The following is a 19,659-nucleotide window of genomic DNA, read 5'->3' as shown; positions in this document are numbered from 1 at the left end:
TCGAAAGAAACAAATGTAATTCTAGTAATTTTTGTTTTGCTTCCAAACAAAACAAAAATTATATATACTCGATTATTTAAACTTATAAAAGAGCATATTCCAAATGTCAACCCCAATTTAATTACAATTGATTTTGAAGCAGCAACTATTCAAGCGATTAAAGATGTTTTTCCTTATACTCAAATAAGTGGCTGTAATTATCTTTTCAACCAATCTCTATGGCGAAAAGTTCAAAATATAGGACTAGTAGATGAGTATAGAGATAATGAAGAAATTCGCCTTAATATTAGAATGTGTTTTGCTTTAGCTCTTATTCCACTTCAAGATATTAACGAAGGTTGGCTAATAATTATGGAAGGCAGTCCTAATAATGAAAAATTTAAATTATTTCATGAATATTTTGTAGAACAGTGGCTCAAAAATGAAATAATGTCCAAGAATATATGGAATTGTTACCAAAAAAGACACAGGACAAATAATGTTGTTGAAAGTTGGAACAGCAGATTGAACAAATTAATAGACCTAGACCAACTTTTTTAGTTTTGTACAAATGTCTTAAATTAGAAGCTGAGCATGGTGATATTTTTAAAATTTAGAAGGAAAGAAAAGGAAAAAATGTTACATGGAACTCGACATTAGAATTGACAAAACATTAAAATCATATGAGGAGAATAGAGACTTAAAAAAATGTCTAAAAATTCTTTCGTTCATTTAAAAACTTGCTTGATAAACCATAAAAATTAACTGACATATCTCAATAAAATTGAGTCTATAAATTGATAATTAAATATCATATAAATTTTTAATAAATATTTAAAAACTTTTAAGCACGTCAGTAGATATGTTATTTTATAATAATAATAATAATTATTATTATTATGTGAGTATTGTAAAACCAGTTCATAGGTATAAAATATGGTTCATACTTCATACCCACTTTGCCCACTTTGCCGAATCCCAATTCACCGACAACTCAGTTTGCCGACAAATATACCAGTTTTAAAATATTTTTAAAATATTGCCTTTTCACCGACAGTGGTACATTTAAATCCACCCCCAGGGCTTGAAATCGATTTTAAATACCGATAAAAATCGTTAAAAATTTTTTAAAAAATCAAAAGTAATATCGAAATCGTGAATGCTTGTTAATGATTTTCAAAATTTCTATTAAAATTGAAAAAAGTTAAAATCAATAATTTATATCAAAATCAAAATCATTACAAAATCAAATCGATTTTAAATAAATGTAAAAAAATTTTAATTTTAAATTCAAAAGTATACAATTAAACATATATCAGGTCTATTTATATTTTATATTGTTCATAGGCACACTTATTGTTAAATTGGGTAATAACATTTACTATACATATTGCATATCATACACAATAGTGTGTATAGTAATAACTACTAATAATTAATAACTAATGTCTAATATTTTGTTTTCTGAGAATAGAATATTTACAATATAGTATACATATTATAGGATAATACTATAATAGGAATCGGGGTTCGACGAACGATCGTTGTTGACTTGTTGTTATTGCAAGTTTTATTTTGATAGGTACCTACACACGATTGGTTTATTAAATAAAACGGTTGGAAAAATATTTTTTCCAATATTGTAAATTTTAAAATTAAACTAAAATCAAAATCATAATATAATTAAATCGATATTCTGCATCAATAAAAAAATCATAAAACCACAAAATCAATATATTATTTTTATTTCGATTTCAAGCCCTGCCACCCCCAAATTATTTATGCAAATATACACATTACACTGTTTTGTAATGGGTGTTATAGTACCAATGGTTATGGTATGTTATTATTTCAAAAATTAATATATATATATATATATATTAACATATCTATTATCTATTATCTATTCATATTTTTATACATTATAATATATTAAATTAATATATTTATTTAGGTTAGGTTTATGCTCCTTTAACGAATAAAAGCAATAATACTTATAAGATAATGTTCAATATAATTAAAGAAGTTGCTTTGAGAAATGATTTGGCTTTTAAATCAAAAACATTTCAAATTTATTTTGAAATAAGAATGATTATTTCATAACCTACTTTTATTTTTATATAATATATCTACTGACAGTGTATTAATAACCATTTATACATGACAAATTTATATTTACTGATATTTTTTAATAAATCGGCAAATTGGGAACGTGTAAATAAATAGTCGACGAATTGGGATTCGGCAAATTGGGTTTTGACGACGTGGGAAGTCGCGATAAAATATACAGTGACCGCAAGTGCCACCAAAAAGGTATTGACCGCAACAGTGCCGACCGCATCTGTGCCGATACGTAAACGAAAAGAAACTTCGAGAGGTCTGCGACGACAAATTAAAAGAAACAAATTACAGGTCAAGCATACGGCGGTGGCTCGAAGACGACAATACACCGCATGCCACGGTTGGCGCGTGTACAAGTTACAACGAAAAGAACGCCACAGGCAGTGAAACCGGCTCCGTTATCACATGGGGCTTTGGAAGACTAGCCGATCGAGAATATTCACGAATAACGTTCTATGTACAAAAGTACGTAATTAATTAATCGTCGACGTAATCGGCAATGAACAAATATATTACAATTAGCTTGTAACGTCACGTAATTTAAAGCCCCCTAACAATTTTCCGACTTTTCTTTTTACCTTTAATAATTAGTATTATGTTTATATAATCAATTTTATGCAACAATGATGTGAGTTAATCTCCCCTTGCCCCCTAACATGAAGTGTTTTTTCACCACGACCGATAGCTGTTTGCGGAGCACCGATGCCATCGGTATAGCTAACTAGCACCTCCAGCACATTGTTCCACGACATCAAATCAACGGCTAGTCGGATTCACGAAAAGTGAGCGTTGATTCCAGCGTTCTCAATTGTAATTTTTAATAACCATTTAAGTATATGATTGAATGAAAATCATTATTTTTATAAAGCTTACACATTGTACGCGTAAATTAATGTACATCTTCAAGCTACAATGTGATTTCGTAAACTTAAAAATTTTAATTTTATCAACAATATTTGTATAGAAGTGAGGAGACTACCATTATAATTAAATTTCATAACATATTTTTGAAGTTGAATATTAACCTTTTTCATAAAATGCATGCCCGATACTTCGTACAATATCACTATCCAAAATAAAAATTCTCAAATTCTGTAGCATGCTTTGTACGTATATATATTTTTCGTGGTGAGGTAAATGATGTACTTGATTGTGGTGAATCCGGCACACTATTGGGTGTATATGGAATATCCTTCTACACAAATTCGTCTTACACTAGAGATATAAGTACCACAAGCTTCGGTAGTAATTTTTGAGTCTGTTCAAAATGTTTTTTTAAGACCTCATCATTTTAAGTAACAACGATTTTGGTTTTTAAAATAATTGTACACGTGAAAAATAACTTTTATTTGTTTTACTACGTTGTCGTTTATTTTAAGACATTTTAAATTATAATAAACAAAAATTTAAAATACTAAACAATAATTTATGTTTATATATTGAAATATTTTAAATATATACACACTGTCAAATATTAAATTTTTTGTTACACAAATACTTTCACTTAGTCGGGCTCACGAAAAGTGACTATTATATTCAAATATTGTATATTCTAATCACTATAGAATCTATATTATAGATGACAGTCATTATAATTTTTAGACAGTTTGAAATACATATATAATCTAATATTATATAATATCGTTTTATATTTCGTCCGTTAAGAGAGATATTCGTTATAATATAGGTAACAGAATACTGTAGGTGTTCAACTAATACCCTATATAGTATATACATTGATTACACACTGTTATATAATTTGCGATATTATAATCACTCAGTAAATTATAATATAACTTCTGCCAAAAATATGAATATTTTTTTTTTTTTTTTTATTTTTTATTTATCGAAATTTGTGTAACGTATATAAATGCATTACAAATTAAACGTAGACTATAAGTAGAACAAAATTATAGAATTATTTATTATAATAGCAAAGTACACAATTTTATTGTTTTCAATGTGTTTTACATAATATGTACACAACTGTAAACAATTGTTTAATTTATTGTTTAAATACCAAATAGGTTATTTATATCACTTCAATTATTGTCATAAAAAATGCATATAAAAATTGGATGTTTAATATGTTTTATTAATTATATTGTATTTTATTTTTTAATTAATAAAATGAATATTTTAGTGGTTAATATTAATATTTTTATTTTACATCTAAGAATTTTGGTTTACGTCACTACAGCATCTGGTAAATACGAATTTATACAATAATGTACCTATTTAATTGAATTATAAATAATACGAAATGAAAATAATCATCAATTTACAAAACATTTGTTTTTAACAAGATATTCGTTTATTTTTTTATTATTTATTATATGTCGTAGGCCATATGAAAAATTAGTTTTTTTTGCAAAAAGACTTTAGTCTACAGAAGATAGGCGCAAAAAAAGCTTTAGTAGGAATAAATCAAATAAAAGGTTTTGATTGGTTTTTTTGTTATAGTTTAGGGTCCTAATTATTCTCCTTAAAGTCTCCGGTGATAACAAATGTGCTTAATTTTTAAGGGGTGAAAATTGCTCAAAAATCAGTTTTTAACAAATATCTCCTAAAATATCAACTGGACAACTAAAATACCTATATAATATACTTAATTAAAGCTGAGTTATTTATTGTTACATGTGGTTTTTTTGTGGCATCTTGAGCTACACAGTACATTGTTTTTCCGATAAGCGCATTTATTTGTTTTGCACGATGTTTTGCAACTTATATACATTATACTTTAAATAATATTTAATATTGTAATGTAATTTAATTTGATATTTTACATTTTTTTTTTTTTTTTTTGTTAGTAAAACCTATATATTAATATTAATAATAATAATTATAATAATTCAATGGTCAACAACTCTACAAAATTAATAAGTAATAAGTAATAAATAATAATGTTACCTCTTACATGTTACATATATTGTACTGTGTTATTATCAATAACCCTTAAAATAAAATAATTAAAATGGTTTTTACCATAAAATAATTGTAGTTCTTAAAAGGCCTAACAGCTGTTAGTCTGTATGCAATGAGTCTAAAAAACACCAGGCTGTTTGAAAAAATAATAAGTAGTTCGTAAACGGGTTACCCCATTGCAAAAAGCCTAGTGTTTTTGCAAAAAAACCTATTTTCTATATGGCCTACGACATATACATAATAAATATTTCAAATACAATAAAGAAAAACGGGAATTTTATGTAAAACCAGTTATTGACAAAATAAATTTTATTCAAAAATAATAAACTGTACAATCGTATAAAGATTTTAATTTTCACAAAAATTTTATACAGCATTTTTTAGGTATGATATAATTTTCTAAATAATAAGTTAACCTTATAATTTTTGGTATAGGTATATTGGTTTCTACTACTAGAAAAACACTATACTAGAAAAGTAACTCATTTCATGAAATATATTATATGTTTTCACTATTTTTTTGGTTGACGTAGGTATGTAAATAATACAGGGCGATTCTTTTTTTATTGAACACTCATTATTTTGAAAAGTTTTCACCCTTATATTTAATAGTGAAACCACTATCAACTTTTGATTTTCAAATGGCAACCTATATTTAAAATGTTATAAAATAATTGAGCTATTTTTTCTATGAATTTTAATGTTAAAATTATTATTTTTCATTTAACCGTTAGCGAGTTATATAGTTAATCTAACCGCAACGCCATGCATTATTATTAAATACACGTAAAAATTATATTTTTTGTACGGTGTTAGATTTAAGTGGTGGAGTGATTGTCCGCTACCCCATTAAAGTTATATAATATTTGTAAGGCCAACATCAAATCCTAAATATTGGGCTTCCGAAATTATATATAACATACATGATAATATGAATAATGTTGGGCTTCCCACAAAAATAATCTTAGACCTATCACGGTTTTTGTAAAAATATATATTTTTTTCCACATTTCCTGATAATTTTCGTTGAATAGATTGTTTGGATGTATAGTTCAACACTATTTGCTGCGGTTGTTACGGTTGTGACTTTGTGAGACGTCAATTATAACACAGTTATTATTATTTACAAAGATTAAATTTCTCATCAAGACTACTGGCATACCCCTAGTTTATTATTTATATTAGATATGACAATAATACAATATGTTATTACACGTTGGACGTAGTAACTACAGGTACAAAGTTCATCACTGCGTCGAACAATAGTCGATAACGAGTTTATTTCTTATCAATATTTGTATTTTATAACAGAATATTTGATAATTTTTTTTTATATTTTTAGAACTTGGTATATCATCATGTAGATATTTAGGTGAAGTTGATCCCGAAAATAAACGTTGTCACAAAGATGCAGTGAAGTTGGAAAAAATTACAGCACCATGTACAGCTTTTGTATATGATGGAGTAACATGTGATGAAAACTATTTAATTGTTCCGTCTTATTATCCAAGGAATATAGGTAATAAAAGAAATCAATGTAGACATTTTAAGTCATAGAAATGTATGATTCATTAGTCTAGTTAAACGCCACGCAAATAGAATTGAAAAACATATACAGGTAATGAATGATAAAGTGTACCCTGTTTCCGCAGACACACACTACCTATATTATTCTGTATACGTGTATTATTAAAATAAGTCAAATTTTGATTAACTACAGTAGGTAATTGATGTATATTTATGATTTACAGACATCATAAAAGAGCTTGTAGAATTTAGCACCAATGTGTTTTTGTATTATGGTCATAAAGACATACAAGCTTGGTCTAAGGCACTTGAAAATGGAAATGATTTTAAAGAAATTCCAAATATGGAGAAATTTGTTACCGAATTTCCTGTGGCTGGATTGATTCTGAAAAATATTTTTTATGATTATAAGATTGTAAGTACTTAATTATTTATATACATTTATCACCCAAAAGGGATAATAAGTACAGGCAATTTCATACAAACTTAAATCTAATAATATTCAATAACAAAAAAAATTCATAGTAAGAAATATTAAATAGATTGTTTAAGAAATATACATAATAATATTTTTTAATTTAGCTAGAGTCGAAACAAAAATTAAAATTTTTTAGTATATCATTACAATGTTTAAAAAGTGGTACTCCGGACTATGTACAATTAAATTTCTAGAGTACTGAGTAACTAGAAAGGGAGGATAGTTTCTAGAATTAAAACTCGAAGAAATCGGGGCAATTTTCATGAGCATTTTATTTTTATTTCTCCTAGCTATCACATTGGCTTTTTTTTTTAGTTTAAATTTATTTTAAAAAAGACTAAATAAATAATAATTAAAAAAAAAATCAATGCATATTAATAGCCCAGTAATTAACTTATGAATAAAATCTACTTCATTTTATAAACGTCTAGAAGTTAGTGGCTCTATACCAAGTTCTGTAGCAATAACATCCAAACTCAGATGTCTTTCCTAGTTTAAAAGCCATTATTCTCAAAAAACGTTTATATTAATAAAAATCAGACCAATTACGTTTAGTAAATGCTATAATCCTTATTACGTAATGCTTTACTATATATTGTATCAATATAACCATTAAATGTTAAGTCAAAAGACAGTAACACACCCAAATCACGTATGGTAGTTATTTATAATATAAATAAAGTATGGCCCTTTTGGCCCAACAAGTAAAATATATAATAATTTGAGTTGCCGTTTCGGCTACGCCCTTGTACCTAATATAATTAAACGGTGATTCGTGCACGTATAGTAAATTAAAAAAAATATATAGAAATGTGGCAATTAGCGCAATAGCGCACACAATATAATAACATTATAATAAATAACAAGTTAATTCACAATGCAATAATAATAAAAGGTGGCAATTCGCGCTCACTCAATGTATAATAATATTAACAGTGGCGATTCGTGCCTTGCAAATATATAATAAAACAAAAAACACTGGCAATTTGCGCTTGGCGATTAACAATACAATATAATAAAAATAACGCCGATTTTTGCTAATATAATATTTAAATATTTTGGTGCTGACGCGACATGTAACAGGTGATTTTTACCTCCGGATATTAATACCCCCGTTAAAAGCAGCCTAGGATATTTATACCCCGGAACCTGCGACACCGGCGGTGGCCGATAGCGGGCGTACGTAATCTTAATACTTATGTAATATAGCTCACAACGGCAATGTTAACATAAATAATTAAACAAAAATAAATATATTAATCAAATACGTTGCGTGTGTGTGACCAGCTGGCAGCTATCCCAGTATATGATAGTAAACCATATATATATATTATAGCGTGGTTTCACGGGTGATACTAATAATTAGAATACAATAGTAACTGCCTTATGGATTCAAAAAAATGTACAAAAAAAAATCATTTTCATAGGTTACTTACGTTATTATTTTATTAAGTTTTTGATTTTGAATGGAACGATTGATGTATTAATTTTACAAATTATGCGTTTTTATGTTTATCGTTGTTTATCAGTCGTTACTTTTTAGAGCAGTAGAATTAAAATTTGTTTAGAATTTAAACTTCAATACATTTTAAAATTGAATCTAGTTGATTCTTTGGGAAGAAAAAGATTTTTCACTTTGCAAAATGCTATATTTTACTTTCATCCTTTAACTATTAGTTCTTAAAATCATATAATATATTATAATATATAAATTAAGAAACCAAATTTATAACTATTTACCAATCTATTCATTTATTAGCATAGTATATAAATAGTTAATTAGTTAATACATATATTGGTACATTTCCATTTAACATGGTTAGTTAATATTATTTAATTATTTAATAATAATTTCAATATTTGTAGCCTCAAGATTTTCATATTCCTGGCAATTTCTACGTTAATTTAGAAGCTTATGTTAACGCAATGAAAACTGCAATTCCTAATTTGAAAATCGGGTTGCATGTGGAAGCACTAAGCATAATGTTCTATAGTAATAATTCAATGTCTACAGATTGTAAGTTTATTAACAACATTAAACAACAATAAACATTTAATTTAAATAGGTATAAATGAGTCAATATGTTAATCACGCAATAGGTTTAAAATCAGAATTACATATTAAAATCTATGTTATACATTAAGTAAAATATAAATATACTTTGTGTTATTTTTTATGTGAAAGGGCTTGATTTTAATATATTAAACTATGTTATGGATTATTTTGTAATTGGATTCGATAAGTTCAATGTATGTACTGAAGATTTATTAATTGGCGGAGTTGTACCTTATGATTTATCAGATCCAAGTAAAAATACGTTAGTAAGTTTGAAATCAAATACCTGAGTCAATAAAAAGAATAAAAATATTATACTTTTTTCAGGTTAAATTTCAAGATGCTTTAACTAAATCTGCCATTGCAAAGAATAAAGTTTATTTTGAATTTTTAATAAATCCTACAGTGAAGGTAGAAAAAGAAAAAGAATTTATCCCATGTGAAATATCATATAATGAGGTATAATAATGTATTTTTAATTTAATATATCCAATACTCAGAACAATTATTACTTTGTATTCGTTCACATCACATAATTTACATCAATATTTATCTACTTCTAATACCAATGTTCTTTTATCTATTTACGTATAAAACTGAATATAGGTATTTGTACAAGAAAATATTGAATTGTTAAATTAACTAAAAAAAAATAAGTTAAAATCATATGCATAAATTAAATTTTCTATTAAATAATGGTCTTTTATTGTTATTTTATATTAAGTACATTTAAAGGTACATTTTTAAGATTTAAGAAGACGCAACACCCACGTTGTCTCCATCTTACAAGTGCGCAACATAGCAAATTTACGCTCAGCAGAAGATCATGTTTAGCTCCGTTAGATTAAAAATTAGAATTAATTGACCTATTATGAAACTTGATGGTAAGAACATTAAACATAGAAACATTACAAACATAGATAATGTTCTTTCCATCAAGTTTCATAATAGGTCGATTCACTCTAATTTTTAAACTAACGGAGCTAAACGTGATCTACTAAGGGTAAATTTGCTATGATGTTACGTACTTGTAAGATGGAGACAACACATGCGGGTATGACGCCCTCTAAAGAGTCATTGTTATTTGCGTTATATTTTTAATTGTGTACCTCATTGTACCTATACGTGAATTGAAAGATTGTGGTTTTACGTTTTTCAAAATTATTAGTTACATGTTTTTCTAAAATTATATTATAACATTTTTATTTTTTTCATTCTCATATTTAATAGTGAAACCACTAGCAACTTTTAATTTTCTAAAGACAACCAATATTTAAAATAGTATAAAATTGTTTAGGCTATTTTTATGAATTTTAACGATAAAATTATTATGTTTTATTTAACCTTTAGCAAGTTATAGCTGCTCGAAGATATGTGGTTTGAAATTTTCATGTGTTTGTTTTTGTTTTTCCCACATGTAAACAGGTTATTAGGGCTGTGAGGCATTGATTATAACAATATTATTCTTTGCAAAGACCAGTAGTAAATTACGATATATATCGATATATCAATAATAAGATATATTCTAATGTTATACACCCTAGATGGATTTGATTATATCATTCTTGATTCTGTTATTTATGCAATATGCTACATATAACAATCCCTAGATTTTCTTCTAAACTACCGAGGCTTTCTTAAGAAGGCTGTTCGATTTAGTACATTTCCTCACCCATTTGAATCATTTATTCATAAGGTTAAGGTAAGTAGGCGCTTTTATCAGGTTTCTAGTAGACTTACTAATCTACTCTATGTATTTATTCTCATTCTGAACACACCATATTCTAAGATTATTCCATAATTCCGTTTAAGCATTCTTCTTTAAAAACAAAACAAAAATACTTTATTTGTTTCCTATTTTGAATAACTACATTTTGCATAATTTCATGTACGAATACATGTTGTAACTGATTGTAGAATACTTAAGTAAAGGGGACGATGAAAGTCCAAATAGTCTCTTATAGTCTTATATATATATATATATATATATATATATATATATATATATCTTATTTGAAGAAATCTATGATTTCCTTCTATCAGATCTGATTTCTCTTTTTGGTTTTATGTATACAGAGTGTTTGGCGAGGATTTACCCATTGTGATATCTCCTGAAATAATGGAGATATCATAATTCTGGTTTTTTAATAAGATTCACAGGAACAAGAACTACAAATATTTCATATTTTGATTTATTTTTATGTTTTGGTAAAATAGTTTAAAAATGTATTTTATTATTTAATTATTTAAAATTGAAGATAGCCATTTTGTAGTTTTTTTTTCTGAAAATATTGACGTTTTGTATAAATGCTTGCAGTATTGTGAAAATCCTGAATATAAAGAAATCATGTGTGTCGATTATCAAAACGATTTATTCAAAAAAGTAATACTCTTTAATATGTAGTTATATGATAAATTTTATCAAGATTGTATTTACAATTTATAGGGTCAATTTGCTGGTATATTTTCAAATGGATTCATAGCAAAGTTTATAGATTTAATCGATCGTGATCTAAAATGTGAATGTAGTGGTGATAAGTATATAGCGTTCAATATGATGTTAAATGGGTATACTAAACAAGATATATTAATTTGTGATAAATTAGAAAGAAAATAATAATAACAATAATAATGATTGAATTATTTATTATTGTCTAATATTGTAATAGCTGATATTTTAATTTATAATAAATTATTTATTTGAATTAATACTTAATTATTGTCTTGTATTCTAATTAAATCATAAAACGGTACTTGTGCGTTATCGCGCCTACCGCCGACTCATCTGGACTACCTTGATTTCACTTGTGAGTTATCGCGACTCCTTTGATTTCGAACGCATTTTATTTTACGCAACATATTTTTAATACGTTTATAATAATACAAAACTACCCAAAGCTAAAAGTCAATGTATTTATTGTTAATATAATAATATTAATAATATGTCAAATATAATAAAATAAAATATGTGATAATATAATATATGTCAAATTTATATATCAAAAATTACGAGTAAAATTTATAAAATAAAATAAAATTTAGTAAAAATTTAAAAATCGATTTGTGGTGGCCATTGTTTTGCAATACTATTAAGTAAAACGTTGAACTTGTATTCATTATGATTAGTATTCCTCCACATAAATTCCGCCAAGTAGGATTCTAAATGGTGTCTCGCTGTACCTCTATGACGTTTGTTTCTCCATTTCGCCGATCCCCAAAGTCTTTCTATTCCTTGTGTGTGAGCATGTGTACTTGGATCAACGAAATTATAAGAATGATTCACTGTAAAATGCTGATAACCATTATCTTGTATTGCGTTATATGCCCGCCAGCAATCAGAGTAAATTATCGTCCCTTTCTCTATGTGTTGATGTATTTTTGACATCAAAGTAGCAAAAGACCGATCCGGAACTTCTACTAAAAATACCTCTTTTGTTTCACGGCATATTCCGCCAAAAATCCATTGCTGGGGGAGTACTCTTCCACAATTATTTTTACGTTTAGTGAACAAACTTTTGTCAATTTCCACTATTTTTTTCCTTTTCTTCCAATTTTTTTATTTTCTTTTTCTCTCAAACTTATTACACATACTTCCCATAAATAATTATTCCAATCATTTACCGTATTATTACTAAGTTTTAAGTGTTTTTCACAAAATTTCACTGAAGTCATTTCCTCTGTCCAACAAAACAAAACGTAAAGCTTGCTAAAATGATATGCGACTATTCACAAACCAATTGGCAACACGCATGTTAACTTTTTGTTAACAACTTTTCACATTGCACTTCCAAAATACTTGTTTTCAAAAATAGAGTTTCGCTTTGTGACCGTTCGAACAGATTCGTTTATGTGGTAAAATGCCTTTTTCTTGAAAAAAAGTTACAGCATCTTTTTCCGTAGTTGGTAAGTTCCACAGATCCATTGCCAAATAATCATAATTGTACAACAAGTTATTACTACTACCAGCGTGACAGCGTGGTTGTGACTAAATGTCTAAGTGTCCTAAAAGTTACCCAGCCAGTCTATAAAAATTACGATAAGTGCGAATGTAACGACATTGGAAAAAATAGAATTAGAAATAGAATTGCGTTTAAAACGGCGTCGCTATAACCCATAATATGAGGTAGTCGTGATAACGCATATGTGGCGCGCGGTAAGCGCGATAACGCACAAGTACCCATAAAACTAATAACTATTCGATTATTTCAATTATTATAATATTATGTCTTATGTATTATGTATTATGTATTTTATTATTTATATACTTTTAAGTATAGGCTTAATCAATTAATAGCCAACTAAATTTTTAGAAAATATGAATTAAATCATACATATATTTGCTTTTTATAAACGGGTGGAACCCTTTAACAAAAGATAGATAGATCGAAATTAAATATATTAAACCTTCCTTCGGTTGCTATTATTTACATTCAACACTTTTCTTTTTGTTATATAATGATAGGTATACGTACACAATACAATATATAAATCAATAATAAATATAACTGTCTACGCTATAATAATATTATATTGTAAGTATTTAGATATAACAAACAGCTATTGGAGCTTAACTATTAAAATTACAATATTCTAGATTTTTTAGACTATAATAGTACAACAACTGAAATAAATACTACTCACAACATGATGTATGAATGTTGTACGGATTTCAGACTAGTCAGCTGATCTGCCTGATCCTATATTATATATCTATTTATAATATTTTTAAAAAAAAGCTCACGTACAAGATAATAGACATATTATAATAGTCATTTTACAAATATTTAGGTAATAATTGGGTACATCATGCACCTTATAAAAAATACAATAAATTTCGTGGCGTCTTGCATACATACCATGAATGCATTAAAATAATTAAAAATATATTCAACGACTTAAACGTCTTGAACTATATACCAATAATACAATATAATTTAGTTCAATAAAGAAACCTATAGAAATAAAAATACGATTTTCACTGTTATACAAACTTCAACACTATATACTGCATGCATATAAAACATCGAAAAAAACGGGTAATGCATTGGTGCAACTAGGCGTGTGCACAGGGGACTTGTGCACCCCCAAAAAATAAAACCCATCTTCTAAAAAATTAAACCATAATGTATATTGAGAAAATAAGTGCCTATTATTTCCCAGCTATACATAATTTATACATATATTATATACACTATATATGTTCATATCACAAAATAAGACAATATATAATGTACACATATATATTATAAATTATGACATAATGGGTCGCATAAACGTAGTTATTCATGGAACAACAATCATAATGATATTATATTTGTATTAAATAGCTATATCAGGTTCTGTCGATTCTGTTCATAATCGTTAAGAGGACGTCGCACCCGCCATGTGTTGTCCCCGTCTTAGAACTCGCTCAATTTTGGTTCTAGAAAATATACTTATTATAAAATTTAAAAAATGACAATATTTTGGAGGGCAAGATAATGAGTTTTTTCTATTATTCTCAATATAACGTTCATTATATCATTTAAAAATAGCGATGATTTCATAATTTATTTTTAAATAACCTTTAACTTTTTAAAAATTTAATTTTTTTTTTTAAAAACTTATGTTGACGTGTTGGTAATATTTCTTTAGCTTAGGATCTATTTATAGACAAATTTACTGTCATTTGACGTTATTGTTGACGAAAAGATGAAATAACATATAACTTAGAACAAAGCCACACAACGTCTTGCGCGCGTACACATTTTTATTTATTTATGAATATGAGTACATCTACTATTTTCATGGTCTCCTCATTTTTAATAATTCCTTTAAAGTTATAATTCAAGTTTATTGTTAAATTGTGTGTATGTATTTTTTATGGGTTTCAAAATAAAATAATTAAGCGTTTTCCTACGTTTAAAACCAACTCTATTCTATAAAATAAAATTTGAAATAATAATAAGATATAAAAATGTTTAGTATATTTAAAAAATATAACATATAGTTGTCCGAGAGCAACTGGGATTTGGTAAAGAGGTACTGTCACAAGTGCTTTCAAAGCGAGAGGAAGAGGAACGTGAAAGGCAGCTACTATTTAATTGAAAGTTAAGCAAAATGTACGTCGAAGGCAAAGCTAAAAGGGATATTTATTCGTTGTAAAATTATTATTTGTTTTCTTCTTAATAAATGATATAGATAACGTTTTAATATTATATTATTATAATATTAATATGTGTTGCGTAATGGGACGACAACTAAATAAAATAATAAAATAATAATAATAGTAATAATATAGGTATCTACGCGGTACGAATATTACGGGAGTGATGCGACACGAACAATTTTTATTCCTAATCTACTAAATCGTCAAAATCCTCTAGTCACTGAATTATCATCTGCCCCAATCATAGCCCACAGGTCATCCTCTATCCGTAAATATATTATATAAACAATTAAAATATTTATATATTATATTATGCTACATTATAGCTATAATAAATATTTAAAATAATTTAATAAGTCTGTAATATATACCTATACTTATACATATGTTTACAAAATACATAAAGTTATTTTACTTGAATTAAGTACCTAGTTTAACTTTACTGTACTAAGATTCATGGCCGGATTGGATTAATTCTGCTCACCGAGTTTCAACAACTCACAACCATCTATTATGGTCTACGCAAGTCCAACATTTAGTCTTCGTTTTTTCAACTTTTAACTCATTTTACATATTTCTGGCCAACGGTTCCTCATGACTTGGGCGACTCAAAATTGTCACGGCCTACCGAGTTTTGCACGATTTAACTCGTCGAGCCAATCCGGTCTTGCAAAGACTTATATAAAAATAATTTCTTACCATCACGTGGAATCGCAATAATGCTTCTATAGTGTATGTTTAACTGACATGTTACATTGAGCTAAGTATACATAAAACTATTCCAGATTTGTGTTCTGAAGAATAGGGACCGTTGTTAATTTAAAATTGCATTCGTTTTTTGAAGTGTGCATCTATGAAGCTAAAACGATGTAATAATTTATATTTATAATAAAAAACAAATTCTACTTGGATAGAAAGAAACAAAGACAATTAAAATGAGTCGCGGAAAACTTTTAGAAATTACCAATGATGAGAACAGTGATTGAAGAAACATAAATATTATTTATGAAAATAAAAACTGATGTATATTATTTAAATATTTTTTGAACAAAATTTAAAAAATACAAACCATGATAAGAAATAAACAATTTATTATTTAATAGGTAATATAGTATATTAGTTCCTTATATTTATTAAAATAAAATTAACAAACATGTTATAGGCAACATATGATAATTCACTACAACTACGTGTGAATTTAATAATGAAATTATGAAATAGCATAAGGAAAATCCCAAATTGTCCCATTCATCATTGCGTACATTTTGTATATTTGTCAATTTTTTTAATTGGTAAAAAGGAGCTTTTTCCTAAGATTGCTTGGGGCGTTAACGAGTCTTCCGACGCTACTGGCTGTATAATCATAACACAAAATCTTAAAATTATAAGAACTCCAACATTCCCATTCGTAATCGTGTCTATTTACATAGATACTGAAAACTGAATGCTACGATGGCCAACGAGTTGGACAAATAAATAAATAAAATATTTAAGAGACTTATAGAGAATAATTATGTAATTATTAAAATTATATTAAATTAAAAAATATATTATAATGTATACATAGCAATATTATAATATATACATTTATTAGCTTAAAAACATCTGAACAAACAGCGTGCCTTATAATTTTACGACAGTTAGTCGTTTATTATTCAAAAAGTACAAACCGTTTTTTATTAAATTTTTAATATTGTTTTGTGTATTCACATTTTATTACAAAGCCTAATTAATTGAAATTGCATGAACACACCCACAAATGTTACATTTTAGAAAGGCAAATTATTATTTCAGATTTTTAGGTGCCAATTCTCGTATAACAAAAGTGCAAACGTTATTAATTTATTATTATTTATTCATATTGTAATATTTTTTTGGATACAAATTAAAAATAAAACAAACCAAATAGGGTTGTTAACAAAAGTTTATATTTCACTTAACAACAAACAGGTTTCATGACTTCAAATATTCTGAACACCCATCACAAAACATCCAAAATACCAGTACCTGATGTATTTTTTATTGATTTAAAATAAAAGCTATGTATAAATACAACAATGAATAATGATATAGTCGAGTTGGAATATTTACATTATACAAAAATAAAAACCGAAGACCCTTGAATCGATAAACAGGCTCTTCAATATATAAACTTCCAAAATTATGGCCACACCATAACACATTGAAACAAGTCTCATATGCATCTGCTTAATTGAAAACCACACCTAAATTACATCCGTACCAAAAGTTGCGTTGTGACCACGACGTAAAATGTACATTATGCGAAGACAGTGCTTATATCCATCATTTAAAAGTAGGTACCTGTTGCCTTCTGTATTTTTAGTAGGCAGTTTAGGTTTAATTTGTTTTTTTTTTTGTATTTTTGATTTAATTATTTTGTATATCTAAAAAATTTATTTTTTATGCAGTGACTAAAATACTAAAATATAATTTACCAACGGACGGACAAATATCGAAGGGAATAAGATAAAACAGTACAGATAAAAGTAATAATAATTATTATAATAACGACGTCAATAATTATTATACCCGCGTCAATAGTACATGTAAAACAAAATGTCATTTTACGTTACCTATTGAAAAATTAAAGAGTATACAAATCTTGTTTTAATTTTTGTTAAAACAATAAAAAATTATGGAGTTTTTAGATTTAATGGAAATTTCCTTTCATATGTTATTAACGCATAACCTAACATATTTTACGTGAAAAAGAATCTACAATTCATGTAGAATATAACTTGTATAAAGGTAAAAAATAAAATAGGTTACATTCAATATATACATACAATCACAGGTTAAAAATTACAATAATATTTTAAATATATTAAATATAATTCATGATTATGTCATAATTATGAAATAAATTATATTAATGACAAATTCATTATGTTTATTTTCTGATATGTATTTATGTTCACACCTGCGAACAATTGTTAAATGTATTGTTCAAATATCAATAAAGTACCTATTTATATCACTAATATGGACGTAAAAAATATATAATTACACAACTTCCAAATTTATTTTCAAATTTGTTATAATTCATTATAGTATTTTATTTTATATTTAAAATAATAAAATGAATATTTTACTGGTTAATATTTTTATTGTTTTATTAAATCTAAGTATTTTAGTCATTGCAGTAGCTGGTAAATATAAATATTTATAACAATATACTTAATTATATGATGAATATTAAGAAAAATAATATGTAAATTAATTTAAAAATAATTTTAGAAAGTAGAAAGATAGTGATTACGTGGTTTTCTAATAATTATTGTAATATATACCAGGTCTACATAAGAAACTTAACTCTTTATGATCTTAGAATATAAAGACTTAATTAAGTATATTATTTAATGTTTCAACATATTTTGTAACTAAAATTGCGTCCATTAGCTCTTTCACTGTAATTCATTATTTGTAAGTCTTTTCCACTTATTAGTTATTACATGGATATATATATATATATATATATATATACTATCATCTAAATTTATCAAATATTAAAATAATTTTAAGTTTGATGATTTTAATTTTTAATAGTACAATTATTTTATTAAATAATCTGTAATGTCTCATTAGATTTTGATAGGAAAATTAAATAACGAATGTTTTATTTTTACAATTATATGTGTTCTTTAAGTAAATTGTTGTGTATTATCACTTGTCACATTTAAGAGCAGTAATAGTGCATTAATCTTCAAGTTTTAAATAAAGAAGAAGAATCAGAAATAAAAAGGTAAGCAAGTGGATACCGGTTAGCTGTATGGTATAGGTATATCTAGAGTGGATCACTGTAGCGGTGGATGTGTTAAATTATAATCCAATGACAAATCATTGTATATTCTGAGCGAAAATGGTCTTTTAGTCTTTAACTAAGTATATTTCATAATAATATATTTTTTTGATATGACCATTAGTTTCTTACTCATTTATTTTTCAAGTTAAATAATTTTTTCTGGAAATATTACATTTATTTCTTATTAGTATTTAATTATTATAATAATATATACTATGTAAATTAATTGGAAAGTCAGTAGCTGTAATTTGAAAAATTAAAATTCTATCAGTGCATAATGCGGGGTACATAAATAACCTAATTTCTTATTTTATTTCACCTCATTAATTCAATAAAATTAAATGTTCTATTCCCGAGTACGCAGAAAAGGCGGCGATCGTAAACTGCGCTAAAAATACAGGTAAATACAAGATCACACATATAAACTGCAACTGCGTTCGAGTTTTTATCAAGTGTAAAAAGATGACATTTAACTTCGCCGGGTAAAATTTAAAAAAATCAATAGCTATATTTTTTCAAAATTATCTTTAACGTATAATTAATTCGTTACAGTCATAAAATATGAATAATTAAAGTTAACATTAAATATATAATTTTAAAAG

General features: G+C 26.3%; 1 protein-coding gene across 1 annotated transcript; it reads left to right on the top strand.

The window, feature by feature from the left end:
* Positions 1 to 2,212: 2,212 nt before the first annotated feature.
* Positions 2,213 to 15,173, top strand: LOC113560403. Its single transcript, XM_026966264.1, has 10 exons — positions 2,213 to 2,332; positions 2,392 to 2,565; positions 6,368 to 6,544; positions 6,777 to 6,967; positions 8,897 to 9,047; positions 9,216 to 9,352; positions 9,414 to 9,545; positions 11,404 to 11,469; positions 11,533 to 11,680; positions 15,076 to 15,173. Exons 2-10 carry the CDS (start codon positions 2,556 to 2,558, stop codon positions 15,171 to 15,173), a joined length of 1,110 nt encoding a protein of 369 aa, XP_026822065.1. The 5' UTR covers positions 2,213 to 2,332; positions 2,392 to 2,555.
* The last annotated feature ends 4,486 nt before the right edge of the window (positions 15,174 to 19,659 follow it).

This window comes from Rhopalosiphum maidis, chromosome 1 (assembly GCF_003676215.2).
Source record: "Rhopalosiphum maidis isolate BTI-1 chromosome 1, ASM367621v3, whole genome shotgun sequence".
NCBI lineage: Eukaryota > Metazoa > Arthropoda > Insecta > Hemiptera > Aphididae > Rhopalosiphum > Rhopalosiphum maidis.
The sequence above is the reverse complement of the archived record's forward strand: the minus strand, read 5'-3'. Positions and strand labels throughout refer to the sequence as shown.

What these genes read in the sequence shown, in the direction of transcription:
- LOC113560403 (XM_026966264.1), top strand. An exon ending in TTATTATCCAAGGAATATAG is followed by an intron (nt 6,545 to 6,776) that starts GTAATAAAAGAA and finishes TATGATTTACAG; the next exon opens with ACATCATAAAAGAGCTTGTA. An exon ending in TAATTCAATGTCTACAGATT is followed by an intron (nt 9,048 to 9,215) that starts GTAAGTTTATTA and finishes TTTATGTGAAAG; the next exon opens with GGCTTGATTTTAATATATTA.